Raw genomic sequence first — 26,374 nt, forward strand, 5'->3', positions numbered from 1 at the left:
ACAGCTGCTCTCAGTGGGGAGGAGAGCAGAGTGATGAAGCCAGTTCAGAGAGGGGGGTTATTAGGAGTCCATGATGGGTAAAGACCAGGGGGAAATTTGGCCAGGACACCGGGGTGACACCCCTACTCTTTTCAATAAAAAAACCCTGGGATTTTTAATGACCAAAGAGAGTCTGGACCTCTCATCTTACGTCTCATCTAAAAGATGGCACCTTTATACAGTAGAGTGTCCCCATCAATATACTGGGGCATTAGGACCCACACAGACCTCAGACCTGCTGAGCTTCAGTGGGTTGCCAGTTGTGAGTTGCAAAGTGATATGGCTGCTGCTGTAGTGAGGCATTCGTGCATGAGATTATTCTGGCGCCCCCCCTCCCCCAACCCCCCCCGAAGTTTGTCAGTGTCTCATCTGCATACAGTCACTTCATGTTTGTCTTCCTTCAGCTCTTCCCCCGTGCTAGTGTCCACAAACTGTCTTGCTTCCTCTTCGCACTGTAGCTGACCAGGTGTGTTTCTGATCACCACTAGTATTGTAGCTGGAATACTAGTAGCATCTGCAAGACAAAAGCTATACTACCATCATAAAAGCACATCACGTCTACCTAGCAGGTAGTGCTAATAACCACCTTTATCATAATCAGAATGGCAGGAGAAAAAGTGACCTTGGCTTTTCCAAAATGTTTTACAGGCAGGGCTGACTCAGAAATCGCAAAGCCATTGAAAACTGACTTGAACTCTCTGCTCTGACATGCATGAAACAGTTGTTCTTAGGATACAGCAGTCTGTTCTGGGGAACCTGCAACCTTCTTCTTCCTAACCCTCAAGGTCAAAGGAGTTGTTCTTAAGACTAACTGTGGGAGCCTCTCGTCTCTTGCAGGCTCTTTGCCAGAACAAGGTGCCCTACAGGAGGTGCAGCTGCCAGTGATTGGAAACCAGGAGTGCAGCTGCCTGAACTCTGAATACAACATCACCAGTAACATGATCTGCGCTGGACTGACACAGGGGGGAAAAGACTCCTGCCAGGTAGCACAGGCAAAGCCTGACTGCCTCTGAGATTCTGTCCTCTCTTCTGCTTCTTACTCTTTCAGAATTGGCGTGATATTTAAATGGTAAAATATGTGTATACGAGTCTGCATTAGTTTTAATTAAGCCTATACAGTATTAGTGTTGTGAGGAGTGTCTGAGGGATCTGTATGAGGGTCTGTATTCATTTTTCTGTGTGAGGAGTGTCTCTGGGTCTATATTGGGGTCTGTATTCATCTCTCTGTGTGAGGAGTGTATAAGGGTCTGCATTCATCTCTCTGTGTGAGGAGTGTCTGTGGGATCTGTATGAGAGTCTGTATAAATCTCTCTGTGTGAGGAGTGTCTCTGGGGTCTGTATGAGGGTCTATATTAATCTCTCTGTGTGAGGAGTGTCTCATGAGTCGGGTCTGTTTTAGGGTCTGTGTTGATGTTGGTGAGTTAGGTGTGACTTTGGGGGTATATAATAGGGTCTGATTTAATCTCTTTGTATAGCATGAGTTTATTAGGGTTTTTGTTATTCTGCTGCTTGTTATGTGTATCTGTTCACTTAAGAATTTCTTTCAGTTTAATTTACAACAAGGAAACATTAAATTAAAGGCTTTTCACATTTAACTGCTTCTTGTGTGTCTGGAAAGTATGTGTCTGTATAAGTTTTCAATTAAGATGTGTCTGCATATTCATAGATAAAGGGTAGTGCAAAATATGCTTGTTCTCCTTCTAGGGAGATGGAGGGGGACCCCTGGTCTGCAAGCAGGGCTCTTCCTGGATTCAGGCTGGTGTTGTAGGTTTCGGAGAGGGTTGTGCCCAGCCCAGTCTCCCAAGGGTGTACACCAGGGTGTCCCAGTACAAGGACTGGATTAATGAGCAGGTTGGGTCGGCCAGTGTGGGCTTTGTGACCTTCACTTCCAATGGCACAGACCCTGACAGCAGTTTTAATTGCATGCCGAACATTACTACCAAAGCACCTGTGACCACCCCTCCTTTTACACCAGCAGCACCTGTCATAATACCAGTCGGTAAGTGACAATCCACTCCCACTGTTCATCCGTTAGGCTTGTTTAACTTCCGTAAGTAGCAGATGACTACTTCCCTTTATGCCCAATTCCTCCAGTGTGTGGCTGGGCAGTTCTCAGCAGCAGGAGTGTGGGGGACCACTCTGTCCAGGAGGGGTACTGGCCCTGGCAGGCTAGTCTGCACCTGAACAAGAGACACATGTGTGGAGGGTCTCTGATCAACAATCAGTGGGTGCTGACAGCCGCCAACTGCTTCCAAAGGTAGGCAGTAACACGGACCCCATCTTTCAATGAAAGAAGTGATGGGGGGGGGCTGTGAATTCTGACAATCATGATCCCTCTCTCTTCAGCTCCACTTTTGTCCGTCAGTGGACAGTGTACCTGGGCAGGCTAACACAGGTGGGCCCTAACCCCACTGAAGTGTCCAGAGGGGTCCACCGGATCGTCGTGCACCCACACTACAACTCCCAGTCCAGGAACAATGACATCGCCCTGCTGAGATTGAGCAGTCCTGTCACCTTCACCAGCTACATCCAGCCCGTCTGTCTGGCCGACAAGAGCAGCTCCTTCTACAACGGGACCAACTGCTGGGTCACCGGCTGGGGGACCACAGCCGATGGAGGTAGCGCACTCTTCCAGGGCCATCTGCCTGGCCCTTGCGGTCAACTGCACACGCACTGCTGGTGATCCATGAGACTTCTTTAAGATTCCTCAACGTCATGAATAAGTCAGGAGACACATGAGCCTGGGTTCTTTTACAAAGGGTGCAAGGGTGCAAACCCCTGTGGAAGTGTCGGGACGGGGGTTTTGCAAGAGTGAACAACAGGTCTTGTCTTGCCCTTCCCAGGGAACCAGAACCTGCAGGACGTGCAGCTGCCCGTCATTGGGAACAGGCAGTGCGGGTGCCTGAACGATGTGGCGCTCGGAGCGAACAGCATCACTGCCAACATGATCTGTGCCGGAGCGCTGCAGGCAGCCACCTGTCATGTAAATTGTCATGCAATTGCTTGTCCTCCTCTTTCATCTCTGTCCTCACCTGCGCCTCGCTCACTGATGATTACCGGCAGCGCACTTCAGCCTCTTTGCTGACGGCGCTGTGTCTCCATTTCTCTGGACAGGGAGAATCGGGGGGGCCCCTGGTCTGCAAGCAGGACTTCTTCTGGGTCCAAGCTGGCGTAGTGAGTGTCGGAGAGGGCTGTGTCCGTCCCAACCTCCCCGGGGTGTACACCAGGGTGTCCCAGTACCAGGACTGGATTTCCGAACAGGTTGGGTCGGCCACTCCGGGCTTTGTGCCTTACACTTCGAGAGGCACGGACGCCGACAGCAAGTTCACTTGCAGCACGACACCCTCGGCAACGGCGGCATCCACCAGTGAGTAAAACCACCATGCTGGGGAGAGCATATCCTAGGGTCAGGAGGACCTGCACTGGGGAGTCCCAGTGGTGGAATATGAACAGACAACCTAATCACAACGTTGGGACGACATGTGGGAAAGTGTTGTGACAGTGTAACACTTCAGCTCAGTCATTGTTATTCAGTAACTCCTGACACCAATGTGGAGGACAGGGCTGCAGTTCGCATTTCTGACAGCGACCAAGCTTCTGTAGGGCTCCCTGTACACGGGAAGTACCACATTTACATGAAAACAGATTTATTGTAAAAGAACAAGTAATAGGTTTATTCAGGTGTGAGAAAGACAGGGCTCACACCTGAAGAAGGCTCCACGGCCAAGACGTTGTGTTTTCTTTCTTCTTTTTTCAGCGTGGAATAAACCTATTACTTGTTCCTTTGCAGCCTACGCATGCTGACACAGCTACCCACCTGAACTACTTTAATGCAAAAGGTTTTGTTCCAGGAAATATGCCCCCTAGTGGTGTAGGTTAATACCACACCATAGTGTAACCTTCAGCACTTCTTAAGTGCGATCACCTAAACCCACTTCTTTTCTTACCCCTTTCAGATTAATGGTGGCTGATCGTCCACCTGCCCTCCGGATAGACGCCAGATTCCTCTGTGACTGTTCTGTACCCTGTTCTCATGGCCAAGACCTCCTCTTGACTCCTGCTCATGCCAGTAGGATGCTGCTACTTCACTGAAAGAGCTTTATATTAATATAAAAACATTGTATTTCTACTGGTAATTGGAGTACAATAATGGAACTAATCAGTATCTAAAATCTGAAATCACACAGTATATATATATGTTGAAATGTATATGGGTGTATCAGTTGTAATTAAAAAATGTTATACTGCAATAGAAAACGTGTATAAGATGTCAAGTTTATTTTTATTAATCTTTGTAAATTGTTTGAATTGAGGTAAATCTTGTATGATTGTCAGATTGTCACAGCTAAGCACACTGTCTAAACAGCATCACTGCTCAGACTGGCACTGGTGCACAGCAGACCAGTCAGACAGGAACACTACTGCACCATTTTGATCATCTTGATCCAAATGAGCAAAATCATTTCCAACATCATTGGACATACAAGCTAGTCTTCGTGTACTCAATTGTGTTTGTGTGTAGCTGCAAGAGGTACTTTTAGTCTGAGTCAATGTTTCATTAGACACGTATTTGTTTACCTCTATCATAACTTGACAGTTCTACAGTATTACACAATCCATGTACACCAGTAATTGTAACCAGTTTGTTCACCAATATATACTATTTAGACCCATAACAAGTACCTTAGAATGCTGAATGCTTTGCAGAACATAAATCTGCAAACGAGATGCCACTCAGGCTTGGTCTCCTGTCTGGTTTTTTCAGAAAGTAATTTTTCTAAGGATCTTATGTACTTGTGACAGGGAACAGGGTATACTGCAAGTCACCTGGAGAAGGGAGTCTGCTAAGCACATAATAATAACTGAGCTTCAACAACATAGCCAGGTAGCTTGTGCCAGACTCCCACAACACTTTGTGTAAAGAAGTGCCCCCTGTTCACAGTGTGGACTCAAAACATAAACATAAAGCAAGTGGAAGGCACTGCAAAGATATTCAAGTTCAAAAGAATGTAGAATTGCTGCATTTCTTGCTGTAAATTGAGATTGAGCTCCAGAACAAGGGGTTAAAGGTCAAGAGTCCAGAAAAAGCTGTCTTGGTACAACCAATCAGTCTACAATTGCAGGGTTAAGGGATGGGCACTGTGAACGTCTCACAGCCTTTTGAGACTTTTGTCAAAGAAGAAAGAAAACGAGCAAGTGAAGAACTCCAGTGCTTAGGACCAAACCAGCAATACAGCCCTCTTCCTGTCCAGTCAAGTCCTGAGCTTCTTGGATTATAGACTGCAGACTTACAAAGCAAAATAAAATGGATCACCAACTAACCCAGCTTCTTCCCACAAAGCACAGGGTAGCTGAGCTTCCATTAGACTGATCCGGTAGTTTGTGCTGAGAGTTCAGCCGTAGGATCTCTGTTTTGTCTGGGTTTGATTTGCTGAAACTGTTGACAGTTGGTGTGGGCCGAACTCTCTCCGAGTGAAGAGTGCAGTCACATCTGGCTGGGCAGGATGGGCTGCATGGATCCAGAAAAAGTATGTTTTTACAATTTCTGCGTCATCTGCGGGATGAGCTAAGGACCTGCCTCTCATCCTAGCGTTATTCCACATCAGCAGGGTCCACTTGTCGGCATGCCCATCTCCATTTGGTGGCTTGAATCAAATCTTTGAGCTGACGTTGCCATTGCGACCAAGAATACTTCCAACTAGCGCGTCGCTCTGGTGATGTACCGGGGGGAGGAGAACGAAGTAATGTAGCCAATTCACAGAGGGGGATTATTAGGAGGCATGGGAAATTTGGCCAGGATGCCAGGGTTACACCCCTACTCTTTTCGAGAAACGCCCTGGGATGTTTAATGACCACAGAGAGTCAGGACCTCGGTTTTACGTCTCATCCGAAAGACGGCACTTGTTTACAGTATAGTGTCCCCGTCACTATACTGGGGCATTAGGATCCACATGGACCACAAGGTGTGCGCCCCCTGCTGGCCTCACTGACACCTCTTCCAGCAGCAACCTTAGTTTTTCCCAGGTCTCCCATCCAGGTACTGACCAGGCTCACACCTGCTGAGCTTCAGTGGGTTGCCAATTGTAAGTTGCAGGGTGACATGGCTGCTGGCAGCTAAGGAACTGCCTACAATTCTCAATCTGTTGCCTGACCTGACTTTCGGGGTGGAGAGACCCTGGGGTTAGGGCCTCCTTTGCTTCAGGATAGGCAGGGAGTGGGTGAATTGTGCAGTTGCCTAGGTGACGAAGGGACGCTGGAAACACTGTGAACTGCGTGTGTCTGCACCTCGGCTGATGAGCAGCTACGGAAACTGTCCCGCACTCCTTTGTTTTAAAATCCTGGAGTTACCAGTACGGGAAAGTTCCTTTCTGTACGTTAAAAGGGCAAAATTAGTTCTCTCTTGTACACCACGGTGTCGACCTCGGTCACTCACGCTATGGTTTTTCCTGTACATCACAAGAAGACTCCTGTCAGACAGGCAATGTGAGGGATTTTCCCACAACTGCATTTCAGAGGAGAAATCAGAATACTGAATGAAACAAAACAGCCTGGAAGATGCAGGGAAATCCCTATGTGCTGCAGAACGAGAACTATAGATGTGCCAGTACGCGTTTCTGAGCGTGGGCGTCGGTAAGCGCATTTGTCTCTCTCTGTACACGTTGCCATATTTGTGGTAACTCCACCCTGCCTGGTTAATCCATACTGGTCAAAACCGCACAATTTATCTGGCCAGAGTCTGAGAAAAGGAAGAGGCGTTAAAAAAGTTTTAGCTCTCTTTTTGATGTCTGTTGCAGACAGTAACGCGTTCTGTATTTGATCATTTGTGGGGTTTTCTCAGTTGAGGAAATAGATTTAGCAGTGGGCCTCTGTTTTCATCCATCCCGTTGTGGTGAAAACAAAAGAGCAGGAAGTTCGGGGACTTGCTTAATGTCTGGGCCTGTGATGATGAAATATGAAAATATGATCAAATAATGTTTCTGATACATCTGCCATGCGGAAGTCCTGAAAATCTGCATTTGAATTCCTCTGGGAGGTTCAGACATTCGCCTTTATTAATTATGCTGGTGTTTCCTCCTTGCACTAAGCTAAAGAACCAAAACAAAGATCGTGAGCCAAAAGATGAGGCCGACTCATCAAACTCGGGTCAGGTTGCAGCTACATTCCTTCAGCGAAAGTCATTCCATCCTCCGCACAAAGCCTGCAGAGCCCTTCTGGAATTCTGCCGAGATCACGGCTGCCTGGGGCACAGAGGTCATTCCTGTCTGGAAGGATTATCAGAGCTCCAGGAAAACCGGTTGGTTCACCATCCAGCCCCGTCCCGCATGCACAGGGTGGTGAAGGAATGTCTACAAAATGCTTAAAAACATCAAGGGATTCCATTAGCAAATTATCCAGAATAGTTTTCAAGCCTATATAGTAAATTTGCTTCCAGTGTTCATTCTCACTTCATTCTTACAATACCATGCCATTTTCCCATCGGACTGGCTCCAGTTCTGTTCCTCCTGGAGTAATTACACCCGTTTTCAGGAGCTCTCTCTCTACTGGACTGGAATCCTAGTGGGAGATAGTGGGAGATCTCATGTAGGATCTAAAAATGACTTCATTTGACCTGAATCTCTACCCACTTCCTCAGTCTTATCCGAACTGGACTGTATCAAGCTCAGGGCATCCTGGGGGCAATTTCTAGCATGTATTTCCATTATAGGTGTACAGACAGTTGGGTTTTTCTTTTGCTAAGAATGGGAGCATGTGAACATGTGAAAGCTCCTGCAGTGCTTTATTTCTGGATGTTCATGCTTTCTCTGTGGGGCTCTGTACAGACCCACTCCAACACAGAAAGGGGTGAGGTCCTGAGGCTCGTGATGAAAACCAGTTGTACCAGTTTCAGACCACTGGGATTTAATTAGTCACCTCCACTCCTCCCTCTGTTGTCAGTTGCACAGATGAACTACAGTATTATCAGATGTAGTTCTTTCCTCTGCAAGGAAACAATGCAATGATCCCTTATGCTGGCATTATTATTATTATTATTATTATTATTATTATTATTATTATTATATTATATGATATTATATTATTTTTATAATAACTGCGTCATTTGTCCACTCATTAACAGACTGGTAGGGGTTGAGATATCTTAGAGCGCTCTCTGGCGCACCATGGATTAGGAATAAGGAATGTGGAAAAAAAATAAGGAATAGGGAACAGGTAGAGGGAATGAAAGAATTAGAATTAAAAACAGATCAATACGTTAACAATTAAATCATTGCGATCAAATACATGTAGCAATGGTAATTAAGTACAATTAAAACACAGATCAAGAAATGTGGAATATGGTGTGATGAATAAGAATTAAAAATAGGGAACTACGTTCTGGCATATAGAGTGTAAGGAGCAGGGTTGATGAGTCTTGGATGCTATTTGTTATTAGGTTGGCTGTAGTGTCTGCCTGCAGAGGGCACCCTTGCTGACTGTAACTCAGGAAACTGCTCAGTTATGTTACACTACCGCCAAAATCACAGCTACAGGCCGACACCTGCTGTGCTCCTGTCACGACTATAGTCCCCCCTCCTTAAGGGTGCTCCAGCCCTTTCACTAAAGACTTCATTCTCTGCACCTGTTTCCCATTCCCTGCCCACCTTAAAAGCCAGGCGCTGACGCTCTTCCGGGCTCTGCATCTGATTTCCATATCGTGCGAGTCCGGGACCAGGAAGCGCCTGGTCCCGTTAAGGTTTTAACCCCTGTTCCTTGTCCCTGTCCGCCGGTTCCGACCCGGTCTTCGTGGTTTTTAATTCTTGTTCTGATGGATCTCCTGGTTTTGGACTTACTCGTGTGTTTTGGATTTTCCCTAAGGATTTCTCTTGGATTGTACGCCTCGGCCACACCTCCCCCGTGCACCAGCGCACCTTGGACACGCCCCCCTGTCTTCAGCCCCGTTTTCCTGCATGACGTTTCCCCAGTGTTCCCCCACTCCGTCGGACTGTGTCGTCCGCATAGGGTCCGGAAAGAACTGTTCGTTACAGCTCCTGGACAAAGCTGTGCTCCTCATTCAAACTTTTACATGCGAGAGCCCAATCTGTACTCTTTTGTAATTGTTGTAATTAAGCCATTTTTTTTCTTTATAGAAACACAAGACGAGTAAGAATATTGTTCTTAAAAAAGGAGCAGAATCACTAAAAAGTACTACCACCGAATTTTGAGAATCTCTTGCTAATAAACACACACAACAAGACAGGAAACAAACTGAGAGAGAGAGGAGATCACAGAGAAACCCTCAGTAATAAACACACATAACAGGACAGGGGAAAGTGGGACAATGCATCAACGTGTCAGAAGGGTTTCTAGGTGACAGTGCTTGAAATAGCTGATACATTCTTCTAAATAAGCCAAGCTGGTTGTTGTACCCAAAATCAAGACATTCTTGGTGTTTTAAACCCAGTTCATTCTTCTCAGTGTAATATCTGATACAATATGTCTCCAATACAAAGGGTGATGCACAATATAGCAATGGTCTGAAACTCTTCTGTGAGTTGGGCAGCTGCTAAACGATTGCATCTCGTTTGATTGTTCATAGCGGCTGGTGACAAAGGCATTTATTTTCTGGATTTCAATTATTATGTAGTGTTCCACACAGACGTGCTAATCTGCCTATCCATCATACTATTCTGCAATTTCCACCCAGGACTTGCATTTACTATACATCTGGGTTTTGTGAATGGCATTTATTTGCTTTACATTTCTAAAATATGTTTTCCTAAATGGAACAGGAAGTGTATGCTTCACCATTCACTAAATATAGTTTTTAATTTGGCACGTGAGTCAAATGCACTCACACATAAATGGAGTTTTTAATGAAAGTTCGGGAGGAATGAAGGCAGCCGAGCTCATTCAACACAGCTGCTGCAATTCTCACTAATCCTGACGTAAGCAACCGGTCTCCATATATATCAAACGTCACCCTTTCCTCTTCCTCGTTTGTTTTCTGCATCCCTCCTCCACCCCCTCTCCACCTTTGCAGCTACCCAATTGGTCGCATGGGGGTCCTATCCTCCCCGTCCAACAGCCGGGAGGTCGGCCCTCAGCCAAGCGGGTTACACCAAATCTCCACATCACAATAAACTATACAAATTTCAACCAAGCTTTCGGCACTGTCATTCCTCGTGAAACTATATTTTCCGAAGCCCCACACACATATCGCCAGTATTTACTGTACGTTATGATACAATTTCAGTAAGACCAAGCAAAGTAATGTGAAAATGAGTAAGGTAAATTACTGAGCTAAAGAATTAAGTGAAGTAATATCCACAGATATCCATACATCAACTATTACAGCTGCTTTTGCAGACAGCCTTTATTCACATGCAATTATTTACCCCACTGTCGATAGAATTAAATTAAATGTTTCAAGCTCTGCATACTTCAACAATATAATGGCAAACTACAATATTAGGAATTTAAATATATAAATAGATAATGTGATCTTAATATAGTGCAGACTTCAACAAAATAATGGTAAACTACAATATTAAGAATTGAAATATATATATACATTTTTAGTTTTGTGAGTGAGTTTTAATATGCTTTTAAATATGATAATTTTAAGGACACTGTGTCTAAAATGTATTTTATAATAAAAATAAAACAAAAATCTGTTTTCTAATTACTATTCATACACAATTACTAATAATTCTATGCACCATATGCAATTGATTGGGTTAATGGGTTAAAAAACCTTTAATACTGTTTTGTCACACACAGCTGCAGTACTTTGGGATTCACTGTGTCACCGGACATTTTTACAGAGTAGTGTAGTCCTGCATAAGAATTCCCTCCATCTTGGATGCAGGTGGAAAACAATCAGTAACTTGCACTTTACACTACACTTTATCACAAGCAACAAAGATAAGATCACTTTATTGGCCATATACAATTTCTTCTATCAGGAATTTGTCTTTTTGCATACACCAACTTGCTCTCCATGAGACACACAGACACAGAGAGAGAAGTTTGGGGTCAGAGCCCAGGGACAGGCATTTATACAGCGCCCCTGGAGCAGTTGGGGTTGTGCAAGTCGGCTCCAGTACACCCCAAATTTGTTGTCATAGCTGTTGAAACAACTTTTTAAGGAATAAATTATTGACACAACACTGACTTCATAAATAACAAAACCGAGTACTACCACTCATTTTTGTCAACTTATAGTAGTAAAATCAAAACTGAGCACAACATACTATATATAAGAAACAAGACAACCTCTCCTTCATAATAGTAAAATTTCAAATCCAAATCCTAATCCAGCAACGCAATAATTTTTCTAAGAATATTTTCCTGATGACGATACTCTACTCCAAGACAAGGACCACAGACTGCTCATTTGCCATTTCTTTAGTAAAATATCTCAAATCAACACCCTTACTGTGAGGTTGCGAAGAAATTTTCAATAGTCCAATGGCCGAGAATTGAGCTGTTCTGATTGGTGAAACAAGCTGTCACTCACTGAAATCCAACCATTTAGAGACTTCGGGTAAGCATACATGTAACGAACAGTTCTTTCTGGACCCTATGCGGATGACACAATCCAGAATCGTGAGGAAACACTAGGAAAAAGATCATGCAGGGATACGGGGATGAAAACAGGAGGCATGTCCAAAGTGCGCTGGTGCACGGGGGAGGTGTGGCCGAGGCAAACAATCCAAAAGTAATCCAGAGAGGGAATCCAAAAACACAAGAATAAGTCCAGAGCCAGGTGATCCATCCAACAAGGAATTAAAAACATGAACCGGGTTGGAACCGGCAGACAGGAAACAGGAACAGAGATTAGGTCCCGGACTTGCACGGTGCAGAAACCAGATGCAGAGCCCGGATGAACGTCGGCGCCTGGCTTTTAAGGTGGACTGGGAACAGGGGTCAGGTGCACAGAATTAAATCCAAAGTGAAAGAGCCGGAGCGCCCTTAAGGAGGAGGGACTACAATCGTGATAATACAGGTGTCCTGGGCGTATGCCAGAGTTTTATTATTTTTCCCTTGTCTGTCTACCTATCAACTAAGTGAAGATAAAAAACAATGTTATCAGTTTTTCATTTGTTTGGGTCCTACAGCCTAGAAAGTCTATTTTTACATTAGCTCATGCGTACTCTCTAACATTGCCTGTAGCCCAATTAGACACACTGGAGCCCAGGAAAAAAACTCTGGTTCCTACATGTGCTTCAACTCAAGACATTGGCTTCTGAAGACAGAGAAATTAAACCAATTTTTGTTTCTTCCTGCTTTTTTGGATCATTTTTTCTAATGCCTATACTAAGACATTTGATCCTTCTGACTTGGTGCCCAAGTGATCCTTTAAACTCCAGCCCTTAACCAGGCGTGTACTGTCTGTACTTTCCAAGATCATACCAGATGTTTAGAGCTCATACATTCCAGGTAGAAACAACCTGGTGGGGTCAGGGAGTTAAGGGGTCCTGATTAATGCACAGTGTCTATTCCTGGCACGGGCATGTCTTTGACAGACAGAAGCAAAGTGACATTAATTTCTATACTTGATTCTAAAATCATACATATAAGTGGCCACTCGGGCTATTTCAATATCCCCCAGAGAACTTCTTGTGTATCGAGTGATCTCATTAACAGCAAAATACCATTTATATCAATGAGGCAAGAAATGGCCTCCGGAGGGCTGGGTCCTTAAGGGGGTTGTACAGTACAGTAAAATAATCCTGTTACAATAGGAGCTACAGCCCCAGTGTAGTAGAACAGTCTGTAACAATAGGAGCTACAGTCGCAGTAAACTACAACAGTCCTGTTACAATAGGATCTACAGTCCCAGTACAGTAAAAAAGTCTGTTACAATAGGAGCTACAGTCCCAGTGTAGTAAAAAAGTCTGTTACAATAGGAGCAACAGTCGCAGTACAGTACAGCAGTCCTGTTACAATAGGATCTACAGTCCCAGTACAGTAGAACAGTCTGTTACAATAGGAGCTACAGTCCCAGTGTAGTAGAACAGTCCTGTTACAATAGGATCCACAGTCCCAGTACAGTACAACAGTCCGTTTACAATAGGAGCAACAGTCGCAGTACAGTAGAACAGTCTGTTACAATAGGATCTACACTCCCAGTACAGTAGAACAGCCTGTTACAATAGGATCTACAGTCTCAGTACAGTAGAACAGTCTGTTACAATAGGAGCTACAGTCCCAGTGTAGTTGAACAGTCCTGTTACAATAGGAGCAACAGTCACAGTACAGTACAACAGTCCTGTTACAATAGGATCTACAGTCCCAGTACAGTACAACAGTCTGTTACAATAGGAGCTACAGTCCCAGTGAAGTAGAAGAGTCCTATTACAATAGGATCTACAGTCCCAGTACAGTACAACAGTCCTGTTACAATAGGAGCTACAGTCGCAGTACAGTACAACAGTCCAGTTACAATAGGAGCTACAGTCACAGTACAGTACACCAGTCCTGTTACAATAGGAGCTACAGTCCTAGTGTAGTAGAACAGTCCTGTTACAATATGATCTACAGTCCCAGTACAGTACAACAGTCCTGTTACAATAGGAGCTACAGTCGCAGTACAGTAGAACAGTCTGTTACAATAGGAGCTACAGTCCCAGTACAGTACAACAGTCTGTTACAATAGGAGCTACAGTCGCAGTACAGTACACCAGTCCTGTTACAATAGGAGCTACAGTCCCAGTACAGTACAACAGTCCTGTTACAATAGGAGCTACAGTCGCAGTACAGTACAACAGTCCAGTTACAATAGAAGCTACAGTCCCAGTACAGTAGAACAGTCCTGTTACAATAGGAGCTACAGTCGCAGTACAGTACACCAGTCCTGTTACAATAGGAGCTACAGTCCTAGTGTAGTAGAACAGTCCTGTTACAATGTGATCTACAGTCCCAGTACAGTACAACAGTCCTGTTACAATAGGAGCTACAGTCGCAGTACAGTAGAACAGTCTGTTACAATAGGAGCTACAGTCCCAGTACAGTACAACAGTCTGTTACAATAGGAGCTACAGTCCCAGTGTAGTAGAACAGTCCTGTTACAATAGGAGCTACAGTCCCGGTGTAGTAGAACAGTCTTATCACATTAAGGGCTACAATCACTGTGCAGTATAATGTTTATGATGATGCACATCTGTAGCAAAAATACTAGTTGCCAACAAATTCACAAATTAAAAGTTTAATGTTCCATTTTAACAATTAAAATAATAGTTGCAGAAGTGTGTGTGTGTTTGAGGAAAAGTGTGAGCTGCCCAGAGTGTGTGTTTCTTGCTGTGCACCGGAACCCTGACCCCTCTCTGCACAGAGCTGGTGATCTGCTGAGAGAGAAATCTGCTGATCTGCCAACATGGTGATCTGCTTGCCGATACGCCTGGCGTATCTTGATGTTCCTTCTTTGGTTCGGAGCCGTTTATCTGCATCTGGTCTAAAGGCTGGCTTCTCTGCCTGATCTGAAATGAACAGGAAACTACAAAGATACGAGACGCAGCTCCCTTTTCACACTTTCAAATCACATTCTACCATCTGAGGAGTGGTCTCAGCTTTTGAAAAAGGTGTGCTGTTTTTCTTCTCTTTCTCTCTCACGCACCGTTCCAAAAAATCGCACACACAGTCCTGGGGGAGACATGATCATTCTCCTTCCCTGGCTTCCCCAGTTCCCCAATATCTCTGCATCACTGAAGAGCTGCTGTAACACACTGCAGGCTCTGATCTCTGTGTTCTGCATTTACTGGGTAACTCTGAAATCACATCCTCACTCTATATACCTCCGGGTGTCTGTAAAGTAAATATGCCAGTTGTTAAGGACAAATAATACATTCAAAATTATTCATTATAAAGTAATAGTTAACAAGGTATAACTTTTATCAATTATTACTTACAATTGTCTTTAGAGAATTAGATAATTAAATTGAATGACTAGATCTTGCATTAAAATTCCTGATTGTGTTAATGTAATTAGATTGTCTGGCGAGGCTCACCTGGCTAGTCTAATTTAGTCTAATCCAATCACTGAGTGACTGTTGATATTCGTACCCTAACAGGCAACTGCCATCGCTCTACAGGCATAAATTCCTCCTCAGCATCAGATATGTAACTGTGAAGGCATCTTGTCAGCCTCGTGGACGCTAGTGACCTAGAGAAGCCAGCGAAGATGAGCCCTGCTCTACTGCAAAGTCTTGTGTCTCACTTCTTGTGTCTTCTTTAGAGTACTCTTGTGAGGACACTTATAAAAACCTTCCTTTCTTCTCCTCACACCACACACCAAGGAAAAGTCCTGGTCCACTCCTATTTCAGATTCCTCATGAACTGTAATAATTCATAATAATGATTAATTCTTTTTTCTGGACACTCCACACAGAGCTCTTTACAATAATGGGGTAATGTAAAGAGGTACATGGGGAACTGGGAATCCCACTACCGCCACCAGTGTGTCCCCCCATCTAGATGATGCTCCAGTCTGCTCACACACAGCAGCTCTCAGTGGGGAGGAGAGCAGAGTGATGAAGCTAGTTCAGAGAAAGGGGTTATTAGGAGGCCATGATGGGTAAAGACCAGGGGGATATTTGGCCAGGATACCGGGGTAACACCCCTACTCCTTTTGAAAAACACCCTGCGACTTTTAATGACCATGGAGAGTCAGTACCTCGGTTTTATTTCTCATCCACAGGACGGGATTAGACACTATAGTTTTTACAGTATAGTGTCACCGCACTAGGGCATTAGGACCCACACAGACTGCTAGGTGAGACAGAGCTCTCCTTCCTGGAAAAGGATTACTGTATACCCAGATCTCAACTGCCTGCTAGAGACTAGAGAGAAGAGGAGTTTATTGACAAATGCACATGGACATTGGAAGTCTTACTCATGATGATCTCTCAGGACGTGCACAGTACAGCAGACAACCTGGTACAAAAGACAACAACACACAATATAGACACTACATTACAAAGCAGTCCATATTGTAATAAAAAGAAACAACCTATTACTCTAATCCTTCTCCTCTACTCTGCTAAACACATGAATTTGACTGTGGTGCACCCAATATTTCAAAGTCAGTTTCACACAAATCATCCCGAAATGTGTTTTCAGCCCTTCAAAGTCTTATTTTGGGGGACAAGAACTGAAAGACTTCACTTATACATCACTAGATTTCAGTCAACTTCACTGAGGGTAAGTTGAAGTCATAGCACAGTCATACAGCTAATTAATCAGCTCATTAGATCTCTGGTTTGCACGAAACCCCCTGAGAAGCTTAAACACACACATGCCCGTAGAAATGGATGCACGCACACACACACACACACACACACACACACACGCACACACATACACACTGTTCTCTGCTTCACGTAAATGAAACTCCACGCACAGGTAACAGGTGATACCTGCATGCACCCTCTCCCATCCCAGTCTCTCAACAGCTCCAGCTCAGAGAAGAAACTTTGCTAAAAAAATTGTCCAGGCTGGGTTAATAACTGGACAAGACAGGTGTTGCAAAAATGTACCACATGCATACAGAGAGCCTTCTGGTAACAATCAGCGAGGGGCAAGCTGAAAAAGTCTCAAAGCCCTGGTTTTCCAGTCTTTCTATTGATAAAGCAGTGAAAATCTTTCACTTTGACTGGGGTTCATTGGCCCAGTGTAATAATAATATTAATAAACTAATAATAATGAACAAACTTTATTTTATGTAGCACCTTTAAAAGTAACTTCTCAAGGAGCTTTACAGTAAAAAAAAAAATTACAAGGAGGGGAGAGAATTAGTATAATTAAAAACAAGGGTTTCCAATTAAATGAAAGCCGTTCTGAAGAAGCACGGTTTTGAGTCTGGATGTGAAATGGCTCAGGGAAGCATTTGGGATAGAATCCCAGGGCTTTTTGGGGTGCAGGAAGAGAAGGCCTTGTTACCCATAGAGTGTAGAGGAGATCGCAGTACAAACAGGAGACCAGAATCAGGAAGACAAGAAGGCAATAAGTCAAACAGGTACTGAGGTGCCAAACCATGCAGAGCCTTAAAGGCAAGCGGGAGGATTTTGAAGCCTGTTAGGAAGCCAGTGCAAGGACTCCAGGATAGGAGTAACATGATCTCTTGCACAATCTGTCTTGGCCTGAAATCCGGATGGCGCAAATTAATTTACAACAGTGAAAAGTGACAAATGAGAAATCAGTCTATTACATTTGAGCTCTCCCAAGATTGCAGTCAAGTTCACTGAGAGTAAGTAGCAAGCTTATCAAAGCGGATATCTGTTTTACTCTGACTAGTCAAATGGTTCCTTAATCAGGACATTACATCTCTGGTGCACAGTTATTGAGTCAGTTTGTAACCCCCTGTATGTTTGTGGTCTGCGAGTCTACAGCACTGTGAGCTATATGAAGGCAGGTGTACGTGCATTTCTCCTGCCTCTGCTCGGTTGTTTAAAAGAGACTCTCCTCTGTGTCCAGTTTCCAACATTAGGTGAGCAGGGCCAGTCCACTAAGTGTCCAGTGAGAGGCTGGGAAGATGAAGATGTTTTTTCTGCTGGCGTTTTTTGGGATCTTTATCCTGAACAAGGAAGGAGGTAAGAGACGAATCAGAAATTGAAAATTTCAATAAATAAAGTAAAATAAATGTGTAGATGAACTGTCGTATAAGCAAATGTAGCCTATGCAATGATATGCAGTTTGTGGACAGTCTGTACATATATACAACACCAATGAAGACTGAGAACTGCAGCTGCTATTGTGCAGCCTGATCCTGGACACAACAGAAGGTAAGAAGACAACAAGCAGCTGATTGCGCATTTAAACTGTGTAATGGAAAGTTACTGAGAATAGGTGTTTTATCCTAAAAATGTTGTTTACGGACAGAGCTGTGCTGCAGAAGCAGCTGGATACTTAGAACAAAGTGTGACAGCATCCAGCTCGTCAAGGGCACGGGATGTTTTAATAATGTCTAAATCTGCTGCTTGAAGAAGGGAGTATGAGAAGCTATTTGAATAACTGCTCTTCTTTGCTTAAAGCAGAAACCTATAAGGAATGGAAAATTACTGCTTTGCCTATCCTTGAAGTGTTGCATCAGCTTTAAAAAATATATAAAACCAGGGCTCTCCCTGCTTGCTTTTGAATCAGCTTTTACTTCAATGCACAGACGGGTGATGGCTTTTTCCCATATTGCAATATGAATAAAGACCTTACTGAGTCAATGAGAATACCTCTCCTGGCTCTTCTTCGATATAATTCCACGACAATCTTTGGTGACGAGGATGGGATCACAAACCTGAGCGCAGACGGCTGCTGAGACTCAATCCCGGCCTGGACAATTTTAGTGAATTGGACGAACCTCGGGGGATAATCTGTTTATCCTTCCAGAGACGCGTCTGGAGAATTGGCAGCTGTCTGACATCAGTAAGGAAGGAAAATAAAAGATTATAGTCTGGGTTAGAGTCCCGGCAGAAGAAAATATTTTTATGTTCATGAACTGTGAAGCTAGGGTAATAGGTGTAAGGGAACTAGCACATGATTTATATATGATAATTAGGGGCCCATAACTATGAAGGATCTTTGTAAGTGGTTAGAATGGACAGGGGAAAGTTAGAAGAGAAGGAGAAGAAAGGCAAGAAAGTGAATTGGACAACTTACGTCAGGGAAAGAGGAATCACAGAAATGATGGGAAGCTTCAAAAAAGGCTAGTCTTGAAACTAAAGAACAGCAAGCTGCAGCTAAAGTCATGGCCATGCGTACTAAAAAGAAATGGTCTCCACCGAAATTAGAAAGCAGTCCGGATCCAAAGCCTTTTTACTCTGGTGTCTGACTGGGTGTCAGGGAAAAAAAAAATAGAAATTAGATTAATGCAAAGTGAAACTTAAATAGAAATATGCAATTTAGTCTGAACAGGAATGTAGAAAAGTGTATGAACATTGGGATAAAAAAAAACAGATAAGGGCTTTATTTTAGAGGAATATTGGAGAATTCAACAGACTATCATAGATATGTGCTGTTGTATGACTTATATTATTCCAATGTTTCGATCTATGGTAATGAAAATGTGTACGCATCAATATGCACTGCTCAGAAGAGACTCCGAGGAGCCCTGGGACCCACCAGGTGAACCCTATGAGGACTCTGAGGTGCGAACATATTTAAGGATAAAAAGGAGGGAATGGAATGGAAAGTTACTGAGAAAAGGTGTTTTATCCTAAAAATGTTGTTTACGGACAGAGCTGTGCTGCAGAAGCAGCCGAATACTTAGAACAAAGTGTGACAGCACCCAGCAAGTCAAGGGCACGGGATGTTTTAATAATGTCTATCTCTGCTGCTTGAAGAAGGGAGTAAGAGAAACTATTTGAATAAATGCTCTTCTTTGCTTAAAGCAGAAACCTATAAGGAATGGAAAAATACTGCCTGTCCTTGAAGTGTTGCATCAGCTTTAAAAAAGATATAAAACCAGGGCTCTCCCTGCTTGCTTTTGAATCAGCTTTCACTTCTCTGCACAGACGGGTGATGGCTTTTTCCCATATTGCAATATGAATAAAGACCTTACTGAGTGAATGAGAATACCTCTCCTGGCTCTTCTTCGATAAAATTCCATGACAACTGTTCTTCGTTTTCCCTCAGATTTAGGCTGAGTGCACTGTGAGAAATCACAGACAAAAAATCTTTCGACTGTTGCATTCTTGATCAAACCGAAACTTAATCATAACAAAACTTAAATCACAGAGCTGAGAGGAAGTGTGCCAACACATCTACATATGTTAAACTAGTGGCGCTCTTAGTCACATGAAGATGATGCAAAGAAACGAAGCCGATTAAGAGTTTCAGAGCCACAGCTGTACTGATCTTGTCTCATCATCTTGTAGCTTCAGTAGGTCAGAGCTGGATGAGAGACACCACTCCTTTTCCGATTCCCACCTGAAGTTATTCTGATTCGTTGGAGTAAAGGAGATCAAAGAGTGAAAAAGGAGGTCTGAGCTCATGGTAAAAGCACAGTAAATTGTAGTAAAGAATGGGGAAGTCATGGTTAGAAAACAGTAAAGTGTACAATAAGAGCTGCCCCCATGTATCTTAAGATAGTTTGCTAGATTTTGTCAGGATGATGAGAGGTTGATGAGATTAATTGAGCACTTCTCTGTCCAGGGGTTCTATAGTGGTCAGTCAGGGTGTGAAGGAGGGACAGTGGTCCTGGATGACTCATCTCAAGCCTGTTCTGTATGAACTCCTCTGTGTCTCTCCAGTGTCCAGCTCTCCTCTGTCCAGGAGCTCTATCATGGGTGGTCAGGATGCAGAGGAGGGAGAGTGGCCCTGGCAGGTCTATATCCAGATCCAGGTGAACCACAACAATGCCACATTCTGTGGTGGATCCCTGATCAGTGAGCAGTGGGTTCTCACTGCAGTGCACTGCTTCAAACTGTGAGTGTGTCCTGAAATCCCTGTCTGCCTTGCCACGTCTCTGGGAACTGCTGTAAAAACACCTTTCATTCTTTTCCTACTCATTGTTCAAAACCGATTAAGTTCTCAGCCTGTTCAGGTGTGCTCAGACAGGGTCCTATCTGATTAGAACAGTCCACTCCACTAATTACTTGTTCAATTTAGCCATTTTTCTGCGATTCTCCCAAATGAATCCTTCTGTATAGAAAACAATCAGAGCACAGTGTAAGAAAAGAGGCAGCTATATCAGTTTAATCTGGTTTTGATCATTGGTCTGAATTAAAATCAAGCATTAAAACTCTTGTCCCGTCTCAACGTGTCCCTGAAATGACAGAGCCAAACAGTTCTTTGGTCAAAATGTGTCTCCAAGCAGTATTATTGGCATTGCAATTGTTAATATTTACTCTGGATACTAATTACCTGATCCCGCGACCAAGTACACAGAATAATATTTATTATTCTTGTATATTTATTAATTATAATATTTAATACAGTACCAATGTATAAATTGAACATTGATATTATTATTATTATTATTATTATTATTATTATTATAATAACACTGTCTCTTTCAGCTCCTTCTTGCTCGAGCATTCCTTCGTGAGGCTGGGGGCGTACAAGCTAGACCAACCCTCCAGTCACGAGGTCAAGAAAAGCATTAAGAAGGTCGTCCTCCACGAGCAGTACGAGAAAGCAGCAGACGGCTTTGACATCGCCCTGGTGCAGCTGGACAGTGAGGTGTCCCTCTCTTGTTACATCAATCCTGTCCAGCTCGCCAAGCCCAACGATGTCTTCACAGAGGACACAGAGTGCTGGGTCACTGGGTGGGGGTGGACTAAAGAGAATGGTAAGAAATGATGATCAGGACTCCTGTGTTTCTCGTTAGGACTCAGGAACTAAGACTGCAGCCCACAGCCGGTCATTCTGCACATCTCTCTTGTCTGGTTGCTGTGAGCTCATTCAGACATCTCACCCAGTCATTTACTTGAAAGAAGGGAGCGTATCAGCTTCAACAACATCATGGTGTATCATATTCTAGATTAGCAGTCAGCTGACATGGCACACGTGTCATTGGCATGCAAAGGGATTTTTAATGGCATGTGTAATGAGAGTGGCACGTGCAATAGACTAATAAGCCATGAAGAAACTAAGTTAAAAAACAATAGAAACTGTGTATGACTGTCTAATCCCACTATAACACGCTACTCAATGAAAGTGCTTTGGTGTAGAAAAAAAAAACAATTCTCTTGGTTTGATTGCTGCCTTATTGCAGCCATATCACCCTGCAACTCACAACTGGCATCCCACTGAAGCTAAGCAGGTGTGAGCCTGGTCAGTACATGGATGGGAGACCTCCTGGGAAAAACTAAGGTTGCTGCTGGAAGAGGTGTTAGTGGGGCCAGCAGGGGGCGCTCACCCTGTGGTCCATGTGGGTCCTAATGCCCCAGTATAGTGATGGGGACACTATACTGTAAACAGGCGCTGTCCTTCGGATGAGACGTAAAACCGAGGTCCTGACTCTCTGTGGTCATTAAAAATCCCAGGGCGCTTCTCGAAAAGAGTAGGGGTGTAACCCTGGTGTCCTGGTCAAATTTCAAATTGGCCCTTACCAATCATGGCCTCCTAATACTCCCCCTCTATGAATTGGCTACATTACTCTGCTCTCCTCCCCACTGATAGCTGATGTGTGGTGAGCGTTCTGGCGCACTATGGCTGCCGTCGCATCATCCAGGTGGATGCTACACATTGGTGGTGGTGGAGGGGAGTCCCCATTACCTGTAAAGCGCTTTGAGTGGAGTGTCCAGAAAAGCGCTATATAAGTGTAAGCAATTATTATTATTATTATTATTATTATTTTTAGCAGGGATAGCCAACTATATTAACAGGAAAGCTCACAATCTGTGCTGCTAATAATATTTATTTTGGTATTTATTGTGGCATGCTCATAGGTGAGATGGTTGTGCCTGGTGTCTGAACATGAGGACAAGCAGTCATGAGGTTTTTTTTAAATAAATTAAGAAAACTAATGCTTTATACCTGGGAAGGTGTTGGAAATAAAGTGTAATGAACAATGCATGTCATTCTACTTGTCTTTGGCTTTGTAGAAAATAGTCACTATCTTTTTGTCACTGCAGTACCAGTGGCACACCCTCGCACTCTGCAGGAAGTCCAACTGCCCATCGTAGACAACAGGCGCTGTCAGTCCATGTACAACAGCAAGGCTACTATCAGGGAAGACATGATGTGCGCTGGGGTTGAAGATGGACAGAAGGACACCTGCCTGGTGAGTTCACCATCCGCAGTGTAGACAGAAACTAGACCAGTTGGTGCAAAAATTCAAGACAACTCATACATGGTGGATACATTTGGAAAAGCACTTCAGAATGATAACTTTACAAATCAAAAGTGATCACGCTTTTACCTCTATAAAACAGCAATCTGTGTGTGATCTACTGCCACTAATCATCCAATTCGATTTTAGTAAGTTAGTTTATAACCAGCAGTTTCTCCAGGAGCAATATCACCCTGCAACTCAGCACTGGCAGCCCCACTGGAGCTCAGCAGTGTGAGCCTGGTCAGTACCTGGATGGGAGACTCCTGGGAAAGCTGAGGCTGCTGCTGGAAGAGGTGTTAGTGGGGCCAGTAGGGGTTGCTCACCCTGCGGTCTGAGGGGGTCCTGATGCCCCAGTATAGTTATGGGGACACTCAACTGTAAAAAAGGCGCCGTCCTTCGGATGAGACATAAAACTGAGGCCCTGACTCTCTATGGTCATTAAAAATCCCAGGGCATCTCTCGAAAAGAGTAGGGGTGTCACCCCGGTGTCCTGGTCAAATTTCCCCCTGGTCTTTACCCATCATGGCCTCCTAATAACCTCTATCTTTGAACTGGCTTCATCACTCTGCTCTCCTCCCCTCTGGGAGCTGCTGTGTGTGAGCAGACTGGAGCTTCATCCAGGTGGGGATTCACACTGGCGGGGGTGGAGGGGATCCCCATTACCTGTAAAGAGCTCTGAGCATCCAGAAAAGAGTTATATAAGTGTAAGGATATTATTATTATTATTATTATTATTATTATTATTACGTTCTTCCAAAATGAGCCTTGAAAGATTTGCGGAAAATGCATACTGTGAGCATGTCATTACCGTTGAGCAACAGACAGTTATGTGCAAAATTACTCACGTCATGATGGAGTTGCACCACTTTGATTTGCAAATATTTACACTAAGCACAGCCCTGTATTGTCACCGTGTGAAACTATTCCATCATCATTCCTCATTTCACTCCAGGGTGATTCTGGGGGACCTCTGGTGTGTCGAAAGGGGAACTGCTGGATCCAGGCTGGGATTGTGAGCTTTGGAAGACGTTGTGGTAGCCTCAACTCCCCAGGAGTCTACACCCGGGTCAGCAACTTCACGGATTGGATAAAGAAACACAGTGGAGTCTGAGGAGTTCTACGGGATCCAGGGGAGAGCGCCTTCTGGTGTAACTGGCTGCTGCTGCTGCAACTGCAGAATCTGATTCCGTCTGATTAGACTGCCCGTCTGCACAAGATAATTGCATGTGAGAATATGCCAAAAGATAAGACTGGGAGATACAATAAAGATAAAACAGTGAGTCAGAGACAGAAGTCTTACAGCCCTTTTTTAAGTGTGTACCATAGCTATGAATTATGGATTAAACAATAAATGTTAGATCTTGTCATTTCAGGACAAAACAGCTGGGAATGGCCATCCACTTTGAGTATTTTGTTGAAAAAAATGGATTTGAAATTAGGGAGTCAGTTCTGTGTCATAAGCATTGTGATACAGTACATCAAGAAATAAGTAATATTTGTAGCCACAACAGATGAAATCGCTAGCAAGACGTGCTTTTGCCTGCTGCTGTGAGAGATCAGTTGTACTCTTATTCAGTTGACCATTGAGCTCAATAAAATTGCAAGCACTGAAACTCCTGGTCTGGGGCTGTTCTCTCTCCATCGCTGTATAGAAAATTGACAAAACGCTGTAGCCCCACCCAACCGCACTGCAGCGTGGTAGCGCCCTCATGTGTCAGTCTGAATGTCTGCGTGCATCAATATTTTGGTTCATATGTCTCAGCATCCATGTAATAATAATAATAAACTTTATTTTATATAGCGCCTTTAAAAGTGGCTTCTCAAAGCGCTTTACAGGATGACAAGAACAATAAATAAAAAGAATACACAAGACAAAACACAATTACAATATACAGAGGAGACCGTGGATGGTGGTACTAAGAAAAGCAGAGGAGTGAAGAGTGGAACCAGTTAAGTAAAGGCTTTTCTGAAGAAGGGTTTTGAGTCTGGATTTGAAGGAGTTTAGAGATGGTGACTCTCTGATATCCTTGGGGAGAGAGTTCCAGAGCTTGGGGGGCATAACAGGAGAAGGCCCTGTCACCCATACAATGTAGACGGGCTTGGGGGGACAGTAAGGAGAGCAGAATTAGAAGAGCGAAGGTTGTGAGGTGGGGAGTAGGGCGATTATAGTTCAGACAGGTACTGAGGTGCCAAGCCATGCAGAGCCTTATAGGTGAGCATGAGGATTTTAAAGTGTACACTTTCTAGTCGTTTCCTGGACACTCCTTTGTTGTACAGTATGTGTTTATTTTTGGTCCATCCATCTGAAAATCTTCTTTCCTATCCGAAGCTCTTTTAAGGCAGGCCTTTGGTTAAATTGCTCCAAAAGTTGTTTTTTTTACTTACTGTAAGTGTATTTATTCACCCTGTAATCTGGGACATCAAAACTGTAATCAAAACTTAGAACTGTAATCTCTCATCAAAGAGCACTGATAAGCTCAGGTGTAGTGAATGATGTGTCAAAGTTTCTCTTCTAACTTTATTCTTGGTGTAGAGTCAAGGCAGCAATGGGGTTAAGGGCAGTTCTATGACATCCTCACTACTGCCTCTCTCTCACTGTTACCTGTCCTGTTGTGTGTGTTTAATACTGAAGGATTTTCTGTGATCTCCTCTCTCTCACTGTGTCTCCTGTTTTGTTGTGTGTTTATGACACATATTCTGGTATCTCCTCTATCTCACTGGATCTCCTGTAGGGTGCTCGTTAAGAAAGGATTCTATTTAGAAAGGAAGCTATTGTCCTAACAGTACAGATGCAGCCATTCAAAATGCGCGGGCGATACCGCATTATTTTCCGGTACGCTGTACGCAGTCTACCGCAAGTTACCAGTAAATACCGCGAGTTACTGGTAAATACCGCTAGTTACCGTAAGTTCTCCTATAATACAACAAGCAAAATAATAGTATCCGGAATTTCGGCAAGGTGGAGCTAATAAAGCTCAACCTCTCATGTTTGAGCTGTGGCCATCAAAGTCTTTAACGAAGATATTACTAATAGTATTAATAATGAATGACCTTGGACAAGCTGTAAGTGTAAACTTAAAGTATTGCCCTGGTCAACATTCTTTTTTTCATTGACCATCTTTGTAAAAGTAACACCACAGCATTTCGCAATCACGCATTTGTTTCCAATCATGCAAAGTACAGTAATTTTTGAGAATCGATTCACCATGCCTTTCACATGCTCATAAAAGAGATTGATTTAGGAACATAAACATATTACCGTATGAAAACTGTACTGTATACAGTATGTATATGTATATTTAATGTCTTAACTGTGCCTGTTTAAGTATTGAATCTTAATATCTAATTTTACCACTGAAGGGAAATCTTAGTAGCTGAGCATAAAAAGAATAGGAGCATACTGCAACGCGTGTGAAGGCCATAAACTATATTAATTTGGAACATTTTGTGAATATATGATTTGGGCAAACAGAGCTGCAAAGAAGTACATTATGGGTTGTTGTTTTTTTTTTTGCAGTTTTATCTAGAACAAGCGATGCTTAAACCTTTGTCTGATTCTTGTGAAATTATCCAAACGACAGTTACAGT

General features: G+C 43.6%; 2 protein-coding genes across 4 annotated transcripts in view; both read left to right on the forward strand.

Annotated features, from left to right (window-relative positions):
• The window catches only part of LOC102695114 (uncharacterized), a 60,191-nt gene extending 55,895 nt beyond the window's left edge, over positions 1 to 4,296 (forward strand). For all 3 annotated transcript variants that reach the window (XM_069187934.1, XM_069187933.1, XM_069187935.1), the window contains 7 exons: positions 877 to 1,022; positions 1,744 to 2,038; positions 2,134 to 2,296; positions 2,386 to 2,657; positions 2,883 to 3,022; positions 3,154 to 3,406; positions 3,996 to 4,296. In XM_069187934.1, coding sequence (XP_069044035.1) covers positions 877 to 1,022; positions 1,744 to 2,038; positions 2,134 to 2,296; positions 2,386 to 2,657; positions 2,883 to 3,022; positions 3,154 to 3,406; positions 3,996 to 4,000 — 1,274 coding nt within the window. In that variant the 3' untranslated portion in view covers positions 4,001 to 4,296. The remainder of the gene's footprint in view (positions 1 to 876; positions 1,023 to 1,743; positions 2,039 to 2,133; positions 2,297 to 2,385; positions 2,658 to 2,882; positions 3,023 to 3,153; positions 3,407 to 3,995) is intronic.
• Positions 4,297 to 19,459: 15,163 nt separating this feature from the next.
• On the forward strand, positions 19,460 to 24,399 carry LOC138238096 (serine protease 27-like). The gene is made up of 4 exons (XM_069187977.1): positions 19,460 to 20,433; positions 21,027 to 21,298; positions 22,587 to 22,735; positions 23,739 to 24,399. The coding sequence occupies exons 1-4, from the start codon at positions 20,210 to 20,212 to the stop codon at positions 23,895 to 23,897; spliced, it is 804 nt and encodes a 267-aa protein (XP_069044078.1). The 5' UTR covers positions 19,460 to 20,209; the 3' UTR covers positions 23,898 to 24,399.
• The last annotated feature ends 1,975 nt before the right edge of the window (positions 24,400 to 26,374 follow it).

The sequence above is a fragment of the Lepisosteus oculatus genome, chromosome 4 (genome assembly GCF_040954835.1).
Source record: "Lepisosteus oculatus isolate fLepOcu1 chromosome 4, fLepOcu1.hap2, whole genome shotgun sequence".
Taxonomy (NCBI): Eukaryota; Metazoa; Chordata; class Actinopteri; order Semionotiformes; family Lepisosteidae; genus Lepisosteus; species Lepisosteus oculatus.